Consider the following 20,656-nt stretch of genomic DNA (forward strand, 5'->3'; position numbering starts at 1 on the left):
ATTGCACATGTCAGGTCTTCCGAAAAATTGGGCAGAGCTATTCTTAAAGCCAGGGAGCAGGTCAGGTGTTTGAGGGGAGGGGCTGCGGAGGGAGGCTTGAAGGGAGGACTGCTTCGGTTGGATACTTGTGAAATATAGCTTACTCTGGCTGTTTCTTCTCCCTAATGCCTACCCTAGCGTTAACATCAAAACTCTGATGACAGGCAAGCTCAAATCGGGAGAACAGGGCGTTTTTCAATTTATTTTTCTTCACATTTGTTTCATCCACTCATGTCGCTGGAGGCTGGGATCTGTTATTACACAATTGACAATCGCAAACTCGGCCCGCAGGAGTGAACTTTAAAAACGTGTCTGTAAAGGTATCAAATCAGCACTGTGGACTGTAGACTGTCATATGCAGAAATGCACTTATTAAAATACTCTTCGGTTACCTTCCTTGACTTGAGTGAGTATGTCTTTCTTCTATAGAATATCTCGGTCACCAAACCGGAACCAAGTCGTAACTCAACCGCTGAAAGGGTTTGATATCGGGCTCAGGCCCCCATGCCATCTCCCCCCCACAAGTTTGTCTATAACATAGCAGGACTGCTGGATTCCAGCTTCCGAAACACGCTAGCCGAGCTCTGTATTTCAGTTACAGTGGAAGCTGGTAAACAATCCTAATTGATAGAAGCTACAGCAGGGGGCGGTGAGGGCATAATTTAAACATGTCCATCCATTAACTTTGAATGAGCAATTTAAATAAGAATGGGCTGAGCAATTACCCTTCAACGGCATCTCACAATTACCTAAAGACATTTTGTGGGCTTACGATTATGCCAACTATTAATCAAGGTGAGGGCAGGCTTTAACAACACCAGGGGAAATGCATACATTAATTTAGACTTCAACAGCGACACAAGTAGTTCAGCAGGTGCAAGGAATTGAAGCCACACACTTATCTGTGCTAATATGTTTCCTTTTAGGCCTTTTTATAAAAACAATGAATTGTTAAGCAGAGAAAACATATTGTTTCTGGGTTGGTCCAATTATTTGGGATTTTCATTGAGTATAAATCAAACACAATTAGCTGTTGTATGGAAGGTACGTAATGAAATATTAATTATATTTGTTGTGTGATTATTTTGCTGAAACATCTTAAATTGCCTAGAGACGTGGTTGGGAAGATGCGAAAGAAAGATGAAAGAGATTTTGTTGCTGTGATTACATTTGTATTATACTCACTCAGCTGTGCACTGTTCTCTCTTGAAATGTGATGAAATGTGTGGATATTTAACAAAGAAATATATAAAATACTGTCTTTATATATAACCAAGAAGAAAGGGCAGGAGAAACCATGAACAACACACATTCGACAGTATCAAAACACATTTGACAGTATCAAAACTAGCAAAGAATAATATTCAGATAATTGATTAAGACAAAGAAGTTGATCATGACTATTTAATAAGACGTGTAGCTCATTTGGTATGGTAAATGTATGGAAAGAATATGCAGTACCAAGTAGATGCATTTTCCACCCTTAAAAGAAATGGCTGTTTGTAAAACAAATAAAAAAAGAATTGCAGACTCCAACAAGCAGCAGTCTAAAACTTGACATCAAAATGATGTCTATCAAACAAGGCTTACACCATAGCTAATCAGCTTTGTTGAAAGCCTGCCTCAATGAGTCTAGTTTTAATTGGGCATAAAAAAGGTTGTTAACTCCTTCCAATGACTACCCGGTTGTCTGTTGGAATTCCAAGATTGCGAAAACCATGAGAATGATGTATTTTTTTACGGTTCTGTTGGCGCTCAAAATGTCTAGTTCGTCAGAGGTTTGGATCAAGCAAAAAGGAAAAAAAAAGAAACTATGGAGTGCAATCATGTATCCAAACCACAGACAGCAGGATGGGACAAATGGGAGACATCAATGTGCCCATTGACTCCGACTGCCTTATTTACAGATTCCTTACAGAACTGTCATGCATACCAATGCTGTGTTATGTGGGTGCTGTAGTTTCTCTTTGAAGGATTGCAATTTCCTCACCAAATGGCTTAAGGAATTAAGCGTTTGCCTGCTTGCGTGCGTGTCTGTGTGTAAACAACTGAACATATAATGAATACATTTCTTATGGAAAAAATTCAATTCTAATAATGAAAACAGTTGCCCTTTAATGTAGAAGGTGGCAAAGAGCACTGCCTGTAACATTGTTCTTATTTGTATTCTAAACACTTAAGCCCAAAGCACAAAGTCATGTCGGGACACACACAAAATAATGCCTTTACATTTTCAAGTCCTAAATAGACAAAGCGAGTGGAATAAAATACAGCCCCACTACATCGGCTCTGCATGTGCTTTGCCCCGTTAAAAACAAAATGATTCCAGTTCTTTTTTGGGTTGTGCTACAAATTAGAAGCGGAATTCATGGTCTGTGGGCTCTGGGCTTAAAAACGTCTTAGCGAGCAGAGCAACCACTAAAAAAAAAGTTCCATCGTGATGATATGCATAGTACCCCTGAATGAGGGCCTATGGCTTAAGTTAAAAAATGGGTGTATTCTCATGGCAACAGAGCTGGTGTCAGCCTGTGCTGACAGTTACAACCCCTAAGCGTGTTAATGGCATTACTGCTATGGTGTGCTAAAGGGCAAGGCTACTGGCCTTCTGCAACAAGTCATTAAAGATCAGCAGCATACACTGAGTCAGTACTAGAAATTGAATGGTTTAAAATCATTAAAAATATGCAATGATTGATTATATTTATAAATTCGGTGTTAAAAGGATATATTTGAGAGTGTGTGTGTGTGTGTGTGTGTGTGTGTGTGTGTGTGTGTGTGTGTGTGTGTGTGTGTGTGTGTGTGTGTGTGTGTGTTTCTAAAAGCATATAGTACACACACACACACGTGTATACTATATGCTTTTAGAATCACATTAATTATGCAGTAACCTTTACTGTTTCATCACACTACAAACACTGCCGTGTTTGTGGTGTGATGATTTCACCGACAGATCATAAGCTCACATGCCCCTTGAGCAACATAGATGCAGACAAAAAGCAAAGATGTTGGAACCACAATATTAAAGCACAAGACTAAACACGACCAGCAAAAAAACGGATCCACACTCATCTTGACTTGAGGAAAAGGGTGAGGGAGGGTTCAACTGCTATCTTTTACATTAAAGGATAAGGGGCTCATAATATTCTCATGATCGGATACAAAGTGTGCACTGTATTAAAATGGCATAAGCTGTTTACCACTTTGGAATGACCTTTTATGATTCCATGTCCTTTATTCTACCCATCATTCCCTTGCTTTGTTGTTACAAAGGCGATGATCGAGACAGTTCCATATTCTGCCAGACACCCAAAACAGCAGATAACCTTTCAATTTTTGTGGTTGCCGGTTTATTTTTTAAGTCCTTTTTCTATATTTTTTTTACAAAATCCCAGTTATGCATTCTGGATCTGCTGAGGAGTGGAAATCTACTATATTTGAACTATCAAAGTGTGTTCTTTTTAATGTTGAAAGGAAAAAAAATCCTAAACTTTCATCCCAGATGAATACGGTTTGCAGAAAATATTTGTGTTTGGAGCACACATTCGGGTCCAGAAACGTCCCAATTGTTTATCAGTTTAATGAAATGTCTTCCGCTAAAGCCTCCCTGCTAGCTTTTGAATATTTCCCTCCTATCCAAGGGAATTGAACGCTGAGGCAGCTTGCCTCACAACGTTTGCTCCGATACCCAATTTAAAAAGCGAGGTACTTCTGTCTCAATTCGGCCAACTTTTGCAGTAAAGTGAGCGAAATGTCCCTGGCAAAAGGATGGCGCTGGTGTGGGCCCGGGCTGTCACATGCACTGGATGTGATCTTAAATGCCTGGAAGATGACGAGACAGCTGAGGTGGCCCGATTCGTACCCAGGCTGACTGATACCAGTACAGGGGGAACCAGGAACCCCCAAAAATGGAGCAGCGCCCAAGGTGTCTAATTCGAGACACCAGGGGTTCAGCTATTCCAAGCTGACAAAAGTTGCCTTGCTTTATCTCTCCTTGTGTCTTCCCAAGTCCATCTTTATTTTTCTTCTACGACGAGGGAATGATAACGAGGCGGGCGGGCGAGGTCGGGTGAAGGTGAGAGAAAGAGAGAGAGAGATAGAGGGTTTGGAAAGGTATCTCTGGCTCTCACCCCGCTACCTAGGTTGAGCCGATCCGTTACACCCCCCCCCCCCCCCCCCCCCCGCCCTGCAGGCAAGGCACACCTGCTCTGGAAGCAGACCCAGCCAGCCCACCCACTGCCCACACCGTCTGCTGAGATCGAGCCATCGTTGCGTTTGTGTCTGTGTGCGTGTTGAAAAAACAAAAGGGGATATGCAAAGGTAACCCATTACAGAGGTAACAGTTTATCACTAGACAACTACACGCAAGGATTAGCGTGTAATCACCACAGCAATCTGGATCTGAATCCCCATATCCCTCTTTCCCTGGTGTAAACAAATTAATCAAAATGTTGGAAAAAAAAGTTTGCTCGTAACTTTTTTGCTGCAACATTCGGGTCATGTGTGGTTGTTTTTTTAGGTTAGGGGCTTTCTGAGCGGCATGCGCAATTTATCAGAACGACTTCCCAAACGTTTCAACCGGGAAACCGGCCCGGATGGATACATGATTTAATTAAAGAACAAGAATGATCGGACAGCAAGAGATGGAGACAGAGTCCGCTCACATGCTGAACTCTTAAAGCCTGCTGGTTTCGCTGGAATACACAGCGCGAGGAAACTCAATCCCTGATCCCCCTGTCTAATAAAGTCAGGGCGCAGGAGGCTACCGAGGGCCAGATGGAAGATTAAAGCAGGCTTACACATTGCATGTGACCTAGCTGTACACTTTCCGCAACTGCTTGTTCTACACATGATTGGAATCTGATAACTTATGCATTTTCCGTCCGGCATTTATCTTTTAAGATAAGATATATGCCTCTTGCAGTAATATCTGTGCCATGAACGTTCCCCTATTGCAATGCCATGAATGTTGAGTGTATTATTTATGGTTGATTTTTTCTAATCACACTGCATGCATTACCAGATAATATAGTTTGACTCAAACACTAGGCCATGTTCTCAGTCACTTCAAAATAAACGCAGACTGCGCTTCACACCACATTGCTTCATGAAAAAAAAAACACTCTTGCAGAAAAGGTTTCTGCTGTTGCCTCTACTCATCGTTTGGCGCAAAACCAAACATCTGCTCCTCTCCCCCACAAACACCACCCAACTTGGTGGCAGAGGCCTTGGGGCTAAAAGAAGAAAGTAGACTTATGGCAAGCCAACATGTTTGAAGTCCCCAGCGCGGAATCTAGGCGAGGGAAAGGAGGGCAGGGAAGCTGCTCAGTGGAGTGCATTGGACAGCTCAAGCGGCATGTCAAATATACAGTGTTGACAGAGTTGACATACCCAGTCAACAAGCTCATGGTCTAAGTATTAGTATGATGGACGGGTGTTTACTGTCACGTCTACCTAGGGCAACCAAAAATGGGCTCTTTTTTTTTGTGTTTTGTATTTATAAATATGTATATGTATTTATATGAGGAATGGCACGGTTCACATAATTGAAGGTTCGGTTTGTATAGCGGTCTTGGGGGTCACGGTTTTCAGTTCAGTACTACATGTTTTTGTTTGTTTTGGTAAAGCAGGAGATGACACAAGTTCACTTCTTTTTTTTTTATAATTCAATGTAAAAGTGTCGCTGCACCACCATGTAACATTTTAAAGTAGGTCGCTGTCGCTATGAAGAGGAGGAATTTAGTGGCTTTCGGATCCACTCTTGGTCCGAGTCTGACTTGGTTACAGCAGAGTTTCAATGTAAGGCAGCTTGCAGTGCTGGAAGTTATAGCGCGGCTATATGGCGGCGCCGGTGTTTAAGCCCTCATTGGAAGTCTCATTGGTAATATACTCCATAACAGGAGTATAACTGGGTATCCTGTTATAAGTTAGATGCCTGTTATCCGCCTGTTATTATTAGTAGGTAGAGGTTTTTGATATAGTAGGAGTGTGAATGAATGAGGAAAGAGATGTTGAGAAGGTAGCGGTAGAAAGAAAATAGTGTACATGATGTGGACGTGACGACGGATACGCCAATTCTGCAACAAAGCTGTGAAAAAAGAGATGGAACCAATTTGTTAGGGTACCACCAAAATAATATGTTAGTAGAAAATGTTTTTTGAAGTGAATGACCCGAATAATACATACCTTCCCCGAAACATGAATAGCAACAGTTCTAATTATTTTCTAGAACCGTCCCACCCCTAATATATATATTTCAAAGTAGAAAACATTATTTTAATTAATATTAACTGCACTTTTGAGATCAATTTATTTTAGAAGAGCAGGCATAATGACAAATATAAATTAGTCAGATATGTGTATTTTTGCAGAAATGTATTATTATACAATCTAAGAAATCCATTTAAGTAGAATAAATGGATTATTAGTAGGGATGCAAGAAATATATATTTTTTTCCTCAGTATTTTCAGCTAATTGACACAGATTGAAAGTCTGTTTTAATCAGTCTTTTTATACAGTCCATGTGCATTCAACTCACAGCCAAGCTCGGCTGGTGACACAGCTTCTGACCTGGTTTGAACTGTTGTAGAACGAGAAGGATACCCTTCTAAACAGCTAGCATTTTAATGATATGCAGGTGAACTGCGTTTGAGCTCAGCTATTGTGCATGCTGCAGCCCGACTGTTTTGCTTGGAAGCCCAGTCTCCGGGGCAGGTATACACACCGCTAGATACACAAGACTCATACAGATGATCGCTTCTTTACTTCACCGTTTCTCATCACTTATTCAGAGCTGCATACGCCGCTACTGAGCTTTGTTGTTGGTTTTAATACACAGCCACAACAAAAACGCTGTGGTTCTTTCCATTTTACTTTCGGTTTCGATGTTGGGACCTACCTGGTAAGCAGTCATTATTGCAAAACATGTTGAACGATGGGGTACTGCACCCACCCGATATTACAATATTGTACATGTTATAAATTGAAGATAACTAGTTATCAATGTTAGTGGGTATACACTGGGCTGGGCAACATATTGATATTAGATTGATTAAGTGATATGAGATGTTCTGGCTGTTATTGTATTTGCCACTCAGTCATTATATCCACATTGGTAATGATTATTTACCAGAATTGGTATTGTGTAACTATTTTGCGAAAGCACCAAGTCATTCCCACAATATTGTCACAACATCAATATTGAGGAATTTGGTCAAAAATATCAATATTTGATTTCCCCATATGCCCAGATCTAACTGGACAATATATGTAAATGACACATACTGTTTGTGTTTTGCCAGAGCAGAATGTGTCATTTTGCCTCAATGGCTAATTGCCAATAATTCTGTATGTAAATGCAAGCATTGTATTTGTTGAAAATTTGAATAAATGTTTGATTCAGAATACACATCAATTAGAAAGTAAACAGAAGGAGCTAAAACTGTTCTGCTCTGCAGAGGGCCGGCCAAGCATAAGAAAAGCGTGCACCCACTTCTCCTTTGTGTGAATCTGCATTGACAAAAAATTAAACTTCAATGTGGAACACAAAACAGATCCAATACATGGCAGTTTGTTCCAACGCAGGAGAACTATGTTTTATTTTATTTTTTGTGTTATTGAGCTAGGGTTATGGTCAGGGCTATTTTGACCGCTAATTAGCCTGCTAACCAAGGTCCATGAAACTTGTCGCTTACAGTGATAGCTCCGGCCTACACACGAGTATGAAAGAGGTAGAAAGGTCTGGTGCATGAGGAGTAATTTGCTCATTCCAGTGGTCTCATCCTGACAAGGTCAACTGTCAAGTTGTAGATGCTGCTAGTAGCACATTAGCAGCACAGAAGGGCAAGTACATAATGAGTTTTAAGGGCCAAATACACATAAGAGCTACCATAAATACAACAAAAGCCCTCCGCCAATGGTGTGGGATTTTATTTTCCTTGTACATCTTTCCACTCTTTTAATGGCGCTATCCTCGGTAACGTAAGGTTAAGAAAGGAGAAAGAAAGAAAGATGTTTTTCAATTTTTGAGGTTCATTTAAAATTGTTCTTCATTTCACAGCCAGGGAAAGTGACAGAATCCCTACAGGAGATGTAAGGAAATGGTTAAATTAAAGATTTTAATCAGGTGCATTTCTCTCACAACAAACTCCTTTCTGCTGCCTTTGCGGACCATTGTATGTAAACCTGCATTCATCAGCAGTCGGCGTTTGTTCTGCTGTGCCCTCATGTGCTGAGGCTAGGGAATGACGCACCATCAATCATATTCACTAAGGACACAGTGACTTGGAAAGAAAGGGACCCAAAACACCCTCTTGTGCAACTCCGGTAATGGCAAAATTGACAAGTCGATTAACAGGAGTATTTTTTTACAAATATGATCGAACTTACATTTCTGTTTTAGATCTAGACTAATACACCAGCAAACACATTGTTAGAGGAACAACACATTATTACAGCGATACATCTCCCTGAAAAGAACCGGCACCACATTAAGACAAACAAAGCCCCTTTAAAGCTAGAGAGAGCGAGAACGAGAGAGTGAGTGTTAGCAAGAGAGAGGCAGCGAGAGAGAGCGAAAACGAGAGGTACCGAGAGAGAGCGAGAATGAGAGGTACTGAGAGAGAGCGAGAATGAGAGGTACCGAGAGAGAGAACGAGAGTTAGCGAAAACGAGAGAGAGAGAGAGAGTGAGAGAGCGAGAAAGAAAGAACGAGAGCTAGCAAGAGAAAAAAACAAGAGCGAGGAGAGAGAGCGAGAACGAGAGTTATTGAGAGAGAGCGAGAGAACGAGAGTGATCGAGCGTGCACGTGCGCGTGGGTGTGTTACCTTGCACGAGGATGTGCACGGAGGTGGTGCGCGGCCGGCTGCTGGTCTGCACAGCGCACACGTACGGCCCCTCATCCGTCATGTCCACGTCCACGATCTTGATGGTGAACTCCTCCTGGTTCAGGGTGACCAGGCTGACCCGGGGGTCCACGGACCACTTGTCCTCCCCGGCGTACAGTATGCTGGAGCGGTTCAGCCAGGCTGTGTGTGTGACGATGTCCCCCTGGGGACACCTGCAGCACAAAGGTGAAGGGAAAAAAAACACTAAAGGTTAATGACGATGATGACGGAGAGTAACTATGTGTGAAGAACTACCACAATACATCCTGGGAGAACTGCCCAGAACGATGGGAAGTAGCTGGAAATAAAAAACACCATGCATAGATAAAGGGATGTATGGGACATGCTTCTGCACAACCTGATTTTATATGTATGCCATAAAGAAAAAATCTGTAGAAAAACTATGGAATATATGTTTACATATTGACACATGATAAAAGGACAGATATACTGTACTAAAAAGGGTTTGTAGTTGTGGGAATGTGTGGGGATGATGGCTGGTTTGAGCAGCCTCACGACCGACACTGCCAACAAAGTTTACAAAACGATTTGTTTTGAAACAAAGGTCAATAGAATAATTGTATACACCCAAACATGTTTATGTATGACACTAACCAGTGCACTTGGAGAACAGCCCAGACAATATATTTTAAGACATAAGCAAGAGGACTATTATTCACAGATATGATTTGCATTTTTACTTCACAGCCTCTTTAGGCTTTTCCATTTTATTTTCCACTTTTTATTCTGTTTTCAGTCACACAACAATTAAATGTATTGTTCACAACCTAAACAATCTTAATCATCTCCTTTTACCACCCAAATACTGCCAATTAGTAAGAATAAAATGTAAATACTTTTTCAGTGTTGGTCCGTTCTTTATTGTTCCCCAACATCATTACCTGGTAGAAAGGTGTAAATTTGGCTTCAACGTTTTACAGAAATAAAAATCCCAATAACTTTCCAGTGATACAGGAGCTGGTTTCTTAAGATTGTCATGGCAAACACAACAGTCCACCACAAATGCTGTGTTCAGGTAACAACCAAAAAACACACATGGCTGAGAAATCCCCGATGGCAATTCAGCTATTGTAACCTCTGTAGTCCAACAATAAACCTCACCCCGCCCTCCTCAAAACAGGCAGTGTTATTTCCTAAAATAATAATACTTATCCAAAGTAGTTTTATTTTTGATATGTCCCTATGTGTGGATGGCTGGGGGTTCACAGAGCAAGGGTCGCTCTGAATGCGGTCCACCACATCAATGGGGGTCAGAATGGCGCGGTGATAGAAGGAGAGGACAACAACAACTTTGCGGCCGAGAGGCTCTTGGCTCCATTTGTGCTGTCACAGCTCTGGCGGTGGCATCAGTCTCTTCCACCTCAGCAGCGCCGGGGAGGGTCAACGGTATCCGAGGGCCATTTTTGGCATGATGATCGAGAAAAGGGCGAAACGTAGAGTGACTGAGCAAAGGGAGTTTTGTCCGCCATGTGTGTATGTGTGTCTCGGTGCATGAATGCCGGCGTGTTGAAAATCGATTGATACATAAAAGTATTTTAGAGTAATGGACCGTAGGGGAACCAGTTACTCAGTGATCCATTCACAGTTAACCTTGGACTCCTTATATGATGTTCATTGCTAATATTTTTGTACATGGACATTTTTCCCAGAAATTTCCTGAATGCATTTCCGATAACCTGGGTGCCCATCCATGCATGGGCACAAGCAAAACTGTAGTGCCTGCTTTATAATATAAAATAGTCATCTCAACAGAACTACAACAACGAAGTATATGCCTAACTTAAGTCACACAGTACTTAAAGGGGCAGTGAATATTTTGTTATTTGATCTTCAACATAGTTATCTCTGCCATTTCATCACCATTCTTGAAATAAGACCATATTTGAAAGAAAACAGGCGTATAATGATATGTTTCTGCCAGACAAATCAGTTAATAAATGTTCTGCTCTGCTCTGACTGCAGATATTGTTCTTTTGTAACGTCATGCCTTAGAGTGTCCTCTTGAAGTCACGACGAACACACACACACACACACACACACACACACACACACACACACACACACACACACACACACACACTCTAATAGTGGCAATACGCCTCTATGTAACATTTTTAAATAGGCATGTGGTGACAAAGACATTTCATTTCTGAGCCACAGAGCTCCGCATCCCGTACTAAAGAAGACCAAACCCACCGAAAAAAAAGATTTTAGCTCTTGTTTGTTCTTGGTTGAATATAATGAATGGTATTGGTGCTGAGATGCGCACCCAGGTTTTGTGCAGTGCTGGAAGGTATAGCGGGTCTGTACGGCGCCGCCAGTGTGAGCATTCTCATTGGAAACACAACCCCTTAAGGTTCCAATGAACACACACTGCTTTGATCATGAAACTAAAATGGTGATTTCTACATTGTGCAAAGTTTCAAAGGAATTGCACCGCAGCACTAGCGCCGTTCATGAGCATACGAAGAAACAAGCTATTCTAGGCGCTGCTTCGCCAGAGAAGAAGAAGAAATTCCAGCAAGATGAAAAAAATAACAGCCAATTAGTGGTCTGTTTTTATTAGTAGGTATAGCTTTTTGTTATAGGAGGAAGAGCGCGAAGAGATGGTACGTGAGGAAAGAGATGTCAAGGTACTGGTGGTCAAAATAGAAAAAGACCCCCTATGCAATCATCTAATAAAGGGCTCAACCAAATGTGCTAGGGGGGCACTCAATTAAAAGGTTACTGGCACCTGTGCTAGCAGTAGAAAATACACACTGTTTACCTGTGTCGTTGCCAGGCAATTACTCCCAAGAAAACTTTGCTTTAAAAAGGTTCAGTGCAACAATTTTCCACTTAACAGCATTGTAACCCATTAGTGAAGTACCCTCTTCCTACATTCTGTTATTCTTACCCAACACAAGGTTACGCAATGTATGATTTTGAAAATGACCTATGAAAGAAAATGAAAGAGTATATGAAAAAAGAATTGGACCAAGTTAATAGGATTCTAATGTTATGTAATTTGTATTACACACACATCCCCACCCACCCACACACATTACATTTTTAACCCAAAACATGTTTCAATGTGTAGCTGGGTGTATCATTAAAATAAAACAATCATACGTAATACAGGCAGTCCATAGGTCAAATTTGACATGCAGCCTAAAGATGCTTGTTATGTTGAGATTCATTAGTATTTTCATCGGAGCTGCAACAGCAGAAGTGCAACAACTGTGACTGGAGCACTTTGTAATACATGGACCATATCACATCTGACCCCATATCATCTTGCTAGTACACAGACATCGAAAGGATATCCCTATCTCGTCTTGGTTACCACAATTCCACGAGTCATAACAATTAAAGAAATAAAATTGCTTCTATTCCAGTAAATAAACATACATATGTTCATGTCATAGTTGCGATATTGGTACTATCTTTAACAGTAAGTCTGTGAGGTTCGTTGTACAACACTTAATAGATTATCGTTTAAGTGTTCATAGGAAAACTGTAATTACTTCTGTTTCTCGCCAATTACAAACCCACCTGCACTGGCAGGAGGTTCAATGGATTGAGTAGGCACACAAGGCCTGATTATCCTCCCACTATACTCACAGGATCCTAACACAATCCATGCATCCCCACAACAGCGAGCCGCGAACGGAAGGCGATCCTCTGATCCAAATTGGAGGTGTGCTGCAAACGTGATCAATCTCAACACATGAAAAAAGCGCAGGAAATCCCAGCGCCTAGACTCTGTGTGCTTCAATAACTGTGTGCAGTGAACATAATTTTTTTTTTTTTTTCATTCTCATCTACATGCACGTCATGCTGGTGGAAATTGTGAGTCTTGAATGTGCCGGGATGTACTATTTCTGCCGATAAGACAAGATGTGCAGGCAGCGAAGTCTCTCCTGATGTACCTCCATTGCGCTCCACCTCAAGAACGCCGGTGATCCGCAAGAGCTCTAAATGAACCCGCAACCTTTACCATTGGGTTTCACTTTCGCTTCGCAAAAAACACAACACAATGTAATCGTAAAGAAGCTGAGAGCGTTTATTAGAATTTCATCGGGTACAGAGGTGCACAAGCGGGGACAATAACGATGCTATGGCTAATGAGCAGGAGCCTACAGACAATTGTTCAATCTTATCATTATCCTATTGTATAATCACACACACACAAACACACACACACACACACACACACACACACACACGTTAATATATTCTCGCAAATCTTTGCCTTCTAGGTATTTGTATTTGCACTGTATCAAGGCACTTCAGTGCTCAGATTGACCCCGTTATACGGTGCATTTGACACATTAAAACACTTGACTTGGATAACCGGGGATGTCAAAGATGCATTGGGTTGTACAGGAGAGGTAACGCCATAAAGTGCAGTAATGTATTCTCTGCAGGATCGGCACTCGTCTTGGAAATGTAAATTCTTTCTCCATATATTAAAGATTTTGCACTCAAAAAGACTCTCCGCTCTCGAGGCTCTAAGTCAACAGAGACTTTGTTTTATTAAAAGAGGTTCAGTAACAAAGTCGATTGAACAGTGTCTTAAAGCATCCAACTAATGAAATGGTGAATAAAATAGATTAAATATTCGATGAGAGTTGGAGACATTTTTTCAGTAACACTGCAATAAAACTCAACTAACAATGTACATTTATTATAAATAATAAAGCAAGTGTTTCAAATAGGGCACAGAATTATTGGTTGCATAAGGAACTGTACAGAATAAATAAAACTTCTAGACAGGAAGCATATATTTAGTTATAAAGGGAAACTGAAGCATATACGTGCATGCATGTAAATATATATATGCATCAAGTAAAGTAGGAGGAAGGCTGCACTATGCATAAATCCGGTTTATTTTTGCACAGACGTGTGTTTCGGCATGTGCCTTCTTCAGTGTGAACTGTGCAACAATGTAACAGTGTAACCAGCCTTAAATACCCACACCCATTAACACACCCATTGACAACAGCCAATGGCATTTAAATGCTATCCAGTCAAATAATGTCAATAATGTGAACATTTTCCATTAATGAAAATAATTACATACAAATGAACATACAGAATATACATTGCATTTATAATACAAATATATATATATATGCATAAAATGTTAATGTGTATATGAGTGTGAGTGTGAGTGATATTTTCTCGCTAAAAGTGTCAGCCACTTCTGGCTGCAATGTCATACGTAATCGCATGTTAGCTCTAAGCCACTCTTGTTTCCAGGGCACACTGCAGGCTCACCTGTTTATAACCATTAAAGAAGGTGGTTTAAGCGCTGTGACATTTTGAAATGTGCCCTCATATAACTTCCGCATTGGCTGTGCTCGCGGAATCCTCCAGAGTGCGACAAAAAGAAAATGAACAGCTAAATATTTTACACACTATACTCGGCGCCCTTATCACTCCTGCACAGAGCAGCAAACAAAATTTAATCCAAACTAATGTACAACCCTTTGAGACTGGAGGATGGGAAACCGGGAGATGTGAGATTAGGAGGTGAAATCTCAGCCTTGAACAAACAACTGCTTCAAATATCCCCTGGGCTTTTCTGACACTAATGTGTGTACGTAATTAAAAATACATGACATATCTTTCTGTACAATTGGATGCTGCCAGTCGACAGAGTGCTTTGACCATATCCACTTTCATGTTCTTCACATATTATTTAACACAATATTTAAACCAGCTCAGTACTACCCAAACACGATCCTAAGATGAAGTGTAGAAGTATATTGTACAAAAGGCCCAGATGTTATACTAATGTATGTTAATTGATGTAAACATATGTAGCTTGCCACACAATATGTAAATATATCACTAGCTAACTTGTTGATTGGGGTTAACCGAACAAACATGGCTGTACCTCACAATGGAAAGCCTGCGCACAGGTTAAATGGAAAGAGGCAAAAAATAATAATTATAGATTGAGTTACGGCAGGCTAGAGCAAATACATATGTGAACTCATACAGTGAGTGCTATTTCAATTTAATAGCAGCCTTGCCCCAGCGACTTGCTGGAGGAGGTGAAAGCGTTCCCCTCATATATTTAGTTTATGCAGGTTGATTAAGCACCAACACACTCGGGAGTAATAAATAGTAGTAAAATATAAGCCTGGATAGGTTCCAGGGAGCGCTACTATCGCAGCCAGTCAGCTCATCATGGTGATGCTGAATGCTCTCGCCCATTGGGCCATAAACGATTGGTGTGCTAGATCATGTTGCCACTGCCATATACTTCTATTTACATGCACTGGGCTCACCCAATGCCCTGAAACCCCATCAAGGCACAATAAAGGAAGTTTCTGGGCAAAAAAGATAGTGGTGAAAAGGGTAGGAAAAGGTTTCGTATACGGGCCGTATTTCAGAACGCCTGCATTTAAGAAAGCATTATAATTCAAGTTGAGCCAGTTTCATCAAGGGTCTAAGCAAAGGCCAAGGAGCAGGCCCTAGGACAGCCCCTCTTTAGGGAAAGGAGTTTTACCAGGGAGTCTCCCTTGCACCAAAGCATGAGGACGCAGCCAATGACCGGGCAGGGAGAAAAGTGTTACCTCAAAGGGGTTCTATTGCACAAATCCGACTTTTCCTTGCCCTTGCACAAATATGTTGATTTAGGAATATTGCAGACGGTGGAAAGCTGAAACCTGCCATGTCGTTTCTCGGTACAGACATAAAGACCCTACTGAGAAAATAATCGTGATATGAATTCAGCCAGCAGCTACGTAGTTTGTTATTCTCCTCAGCCAAGCACTTCCTGGTGCCGCATCTTGGCCCATAAAAAATATGAATAAAAATAAAATTCTCCATCTCTTGTCTCAATAGTGTAGCACTTAAAAGCAGTGGCTTTGCTTATTTTATGAATAGTATTCTTTTAAATGATTCTTGCACTTTTGGGGTATATCTTCATTGTCAAATGCACTTATTGTAAGTCGCTTTGGACAAAAGCATCAGTTAAATAAATGTAATGTAATGTAATGGTCTATAAAATGCTCCAGACCACTAGCGACTGTACTTGCGCAGCGTGAAGTAGCAATTCAAAGATGTTGGGGACATGGCACAAAGAGAAGCAGAAGAACAACCGCTTTGCAATTAAAACAAAAAAAAGGAAGCAGAAATCGCTGTGCAATCTTCAGAAGACTAGACAACCAGGACAGAGTTGTTTGAAATGAATGCCCATTGATAACAGCCTATTTTCAGGGGCGAGTAAGTTCAGGGTGAGATATCACACTACTGATGGTGGATTGGCACACTTGCTTTGCTCTATATTTCTGAAACATGGTTTTGAATATGTTTTAATGATAATAATAGTACTACAAAATTCCTCCTTTAACCCCTTTTTCTTTACTTGTTAATACGTATATATTAACAATCTGTTTCCATTTTGCAATTAACCATGTAGGGTGTAACCATCCTTACCTCACACACTAGATTCAACCACTATATATATATATATATATATATATTCTCCTGGATGCAGTTGTACCTTTTTATATATATATATATATATATATATATATATATATATATATATATATATATATATATATATATATATATATATATATAAATATAAAAAGGTACAACTGCATCCAGGAGAAAATCTAGTAGCCAACAAAAACCTAGACCATTATACTCTCCCATAACACTCACGCCGTCAAATAAAGGAGATGAATGCACTACATCACTGCTCCACTTTATCTGCCCCCCAAGCCTGCTAAGGTCAGAGGCAGGTCACGGACAGAGCTGGTTCTCCCTGGTCCTGGCACTCAAAATGAAGCCTCAAATGAGGGTTGGGGGTTGGGGAGTGTGGACACGTGTTTGGAGACCGGGATCATGTCCTTAAGGGAGGTGTCACTGGACTCAATACAAACAAGCGTTTTCTACTGTGATTCTATGTTCCCCCCAATTTAACCCAGTTAGCTGTGAACTCGCCGCTCTCCTCTGTTTTTCCCATTAAGTACACAGCAATGAGAGAGAAGAGTGTGAATGGGGAGAGCGGGTGGGATGTGGCCAGTGGGCTCTGTGATGATAATCGAGGCTCAGTGTCGGGCTAAGTGTATGAGCTTTGCTTAATTGAGCTAGACACAAAGCCAAGCCGGGGAGAGAAGCACTTCTATGAATAATATTAACTCTCTTCCCCGCTCTCTCTCAGCTTCCACATCAGGCCAAACAGTGTGGCATACTTCTCGTGTTGTATACATTTCTTTTTTTGCACAGTTAACTGCAAGTTCATATGAAGAACATGCGATTAAGCTAGGATAGGGGAACATTTTTTATTACGCTTTTGTCTTCTAATGGCTGTTATGAGTCATTCTTGAAAGTTATATACAGTAGCGTTGGCTATTTCAAATCTGGTCTGTAAAAATAGTATGAATTTGCTTATGCTAAAGGTTTCCTTTCTGGGACAAAGGCAAGGCAAAATACTCAAAAAGCCCTTGACATTAGCAAGGACTTATGCCACCAATAGGCAAATCCTCCAACTATCATGATGGCTAATATGATACAGAGAGAGCCTGCTAAAAACCATTAAAAGTTTCAGGAGAGAAAATTATAATTGTTAAGGCATTCAGTGTAAAAACGTAATTTGCACAATACTCTTTGATCCCTGGTTAATGCTTATAGAGCATATTCTTGTGGTGTAATGTGACCATTTAGTGAAGCAATAAAACAATTATTTGCAGATGGCTAATAACAATAAATGCTACAGATGATATTGAATATTAATGAGATCTGGTCACAGACTAGTGCAAGGCGCTCATTGAAGTCGGATTGTTTCCATTGTTGGTTGCTAAATGGTTACTAAACGACCATTCACCATGAGAGCACACCCTCATAGTGGCCGTGCATAAACCATGAGTGATGGATGGTAAAATAACCATGTTTTCTCACAGTCTACAGAGCATAAGAGCTCTTACATGAAGCATTTGATCAGTGACCTGGCTGAAGATTGTTTTTATACAGCAGTGTTATATGCGTTATTGGAATAGAAGGGCTGAGCATACCTGGACATAGGAAACTTATAAGGTAGGAAATGGAAGATGAATTGAGCCATTCAAATGGAAAAGTGGTGTGGTGCATTGAACAACATGGCATGAACTTTGAACCAGGTAAAGCCACAAAGCCACAAATGGATTAGTGAAGAGCACAAGCAGGAGAATAAGACTTTGGGCCTTATCTTGCATCCGGCGCAATTGACTTAATCACTGGCGCATGTGTCGTTGCTAGTTTGCAACAGACGCAGAGCGTTCTTTTCCCTCCTGTGCCACGCGTCGGTAAATTAGGGAATGATCTTGCGCCCCAAGGGGCGGTTCGGCGAAAGGAGAAGGCGTGTTCTGGCGCAAACGTTCCCTGGTGCTATTTTGCAGCTTCAGAAACCACTTACGCCACAAACCAGGAAACCTGGTTTAAAGTCAGTGGCGCGTTGTTCAGATGCTATTTTAAGGGTGCATGCATAATGTTGCTTGTGCACCTCGCGCATACACTTTGCTTCTCTCATCTACGTAGCCACACATTCTTGGTAAATTATTTGGGAAAGAACAGCTGATACAGCGGTAATAAGTTGTACTTTTAAATCAATGCATCTGCAAACACCGCACAGCAAACACATATTCTCTTGACACAGACATCGTGTACACGCCCATACCTTTTAGGATTGATGAGTATTTGATCGTGAGAAAACATTGTTTTACCGCGAGTGAGTGTTAAAAAGAATGAATGAATGCGGGCGCGCGTGTGTGTATGTATAAAAGAATTAATAAATGCGGGCGCGTGTGTGCGTCCATCTGTTTAAACACACGCAAACTAAACACGTAACGCATAATACAGTCCATGGTAATGTATATTAACGGGGGGACACATGCATATTAGGAACACAAGTCGATAACGATAATGCATACAATACTGATAAGAAACAATGTTTATAATGTATTGCGTATATCATTTAATAGAACCACAGTTACCGCATATCATATGTTATATCGTATACGTTTTCTTTGCCGAAATTTATTTGAGGACTCAGTATTTCTGAAGTTGTGGAAGAAAACCTTATTCCATGTGTGAATTAGGCCATATTATTTGGCCATAAACTGAGCCATTTGAAGTTTGAAATGCATGTGCATCTGTCTCATCGGAGACTGCAGACGCGCTGTCAAAATATCAACTCGTCAGATTCAAATGCGCTCATGGCTCTTAAAGGGGATGGGAGCTGGCACTCTCATTGGTTTATTGCACGTTACGCCCAAACCACACCTACGGGTAATTAGGCTACTTCAGACCAACCCTTTTTAGATTTGCGCCGGGCGCAAGAGTCATTTTTGCGCCGGTAAACTAGCGACATCGCCATAGAACCGCCCACAAAGCTACTTGCGCTTGGCGCTTCTCACTCGCGTTTCAGACCGTTAAAATAGGGCCCTTTATCTCAATACATTCCTTGAACATCAACCCAGTGAAAGAATTATTGACCAATTCTAAAATATTTGTCTACTTTTTTATGACCTATTTCCCCAGTGTACCAAATGAACGGCTTTCAATGACTGATTTCCTTAAATTAAACTGGGTAACATCTTTCTCTGATTGCCCTTTCTGCTAGGTACCACACAGGTTCAACACAAATCAATGAAAAGAACAGTCTAGAACAGGTGCCTCCATCTTTTGAAACAGTTTGCCGACCTTGTAGCTGTGACAATGATGAGTGACAAGAGAGTTGGTTTTGCCTCGTCAGATGACAAAATGCAGTATATCCACGCCTGCCATTGTTTTCTGTCTGTTGTGCACCTGTTACTGTGTATACAGCTGGCATCAGTGCTCTACAAGTTTGTGTTTTATTGTTTTGTGGCGTCTTGAATGCTTCAAACACTGGAGGGAGGCACATAGACTTGAGAAGCATGTAGTCTGAGTCTAAACTGACTGATGCTTTATGTTGTCTTCAGACAGATGTGATCCGTGCTACCTTAAACAACCACGCAGTATGCATTTATTGCATTGTGAAAAAATACTCCTCAAACATGCAGGTTTCTGCATTACAATACAATTGCCCAAACCTGCAATTGTACAAAGGAACAATTGGCAATGGACACACACACACACACACACACACACACACACACACACACACACACACACACACACACACACACACACACACACACACACACACACACACACACACACACACACAGGTTCCTTGTCAGGAAAATGAAAATATAAATAATATAATGTGATAATAATAGTTAAAGCATAATGTCATAATGTTAAGAGGAAATAAAAACACTTTGTGCCCCGTGGCCATGGGCGTCTTTAACAAATGTTCTTTTTAAATGTCATGTTTTCCTGTTGTTTATGCACTGTTGTTTACATGTGGGAACAAATTCACTCTCTGGTGCACAACAAAGAATAACCTGAACACGAAATGGGTTTTGTCCTTACTTAAGCACAGAAACATTGGAGGAAACAATCATTTTTAAAATAAATACATTTACTAGGCAAATCATGGCAAAATGTGCTGATAATCTGCGGAACATTTTCAAGAGAGGCTAATTCACCAAGGATGCTCACTCCATTTATGTGCATACGGTAAAAGGAAAAAAAAGTGTTGTGAGATTCGACTATGAATTTATGCAAAACGGTTACTTTGCCTCGAGTCATGCCTTTCAGGAGACAGATAGAGGAAAGCTTTTGCACTCTGAGGGTTTGAGAA

General features: G+C 40.9%; 1 protein-coding gene across 1 annotated transcript in view; it reads right to left on the reverse strand.

Moving 5' to 3' along the window:
- The window catches only part of ntm (neurotrimin), a gene marked incomplete at both ends in the record, with an annotated part of 75,074 nt that overhangs the window by 22,258 nt on the left and 32,160 nt on the right, over positions 1 to 20,656 (reverse strand). Inside the window, one exon of the mRNA XM_079738116.1 lies at positions 8,863 to 9,095. Coding sequence (XP_079594242.1) covers positions 8,863 to 9,095 — 233 coding nt within the window. The remainder of the gene's footprint in view (positions 1 to 8,862; positions 9,096 to 20,656) is intronic.

The sequence above is a fragment of the Pollachius pollachius genome, assembly GCF_949987615.1.
Source record: "Pollachius pollachius genome assembly, chromosome: 6".
NCBI lineage: Eukaryota > Metazoa > Chordata > Actinopteri > Gadiformes > Gadidae > Pollachius > Pollachius pollachius.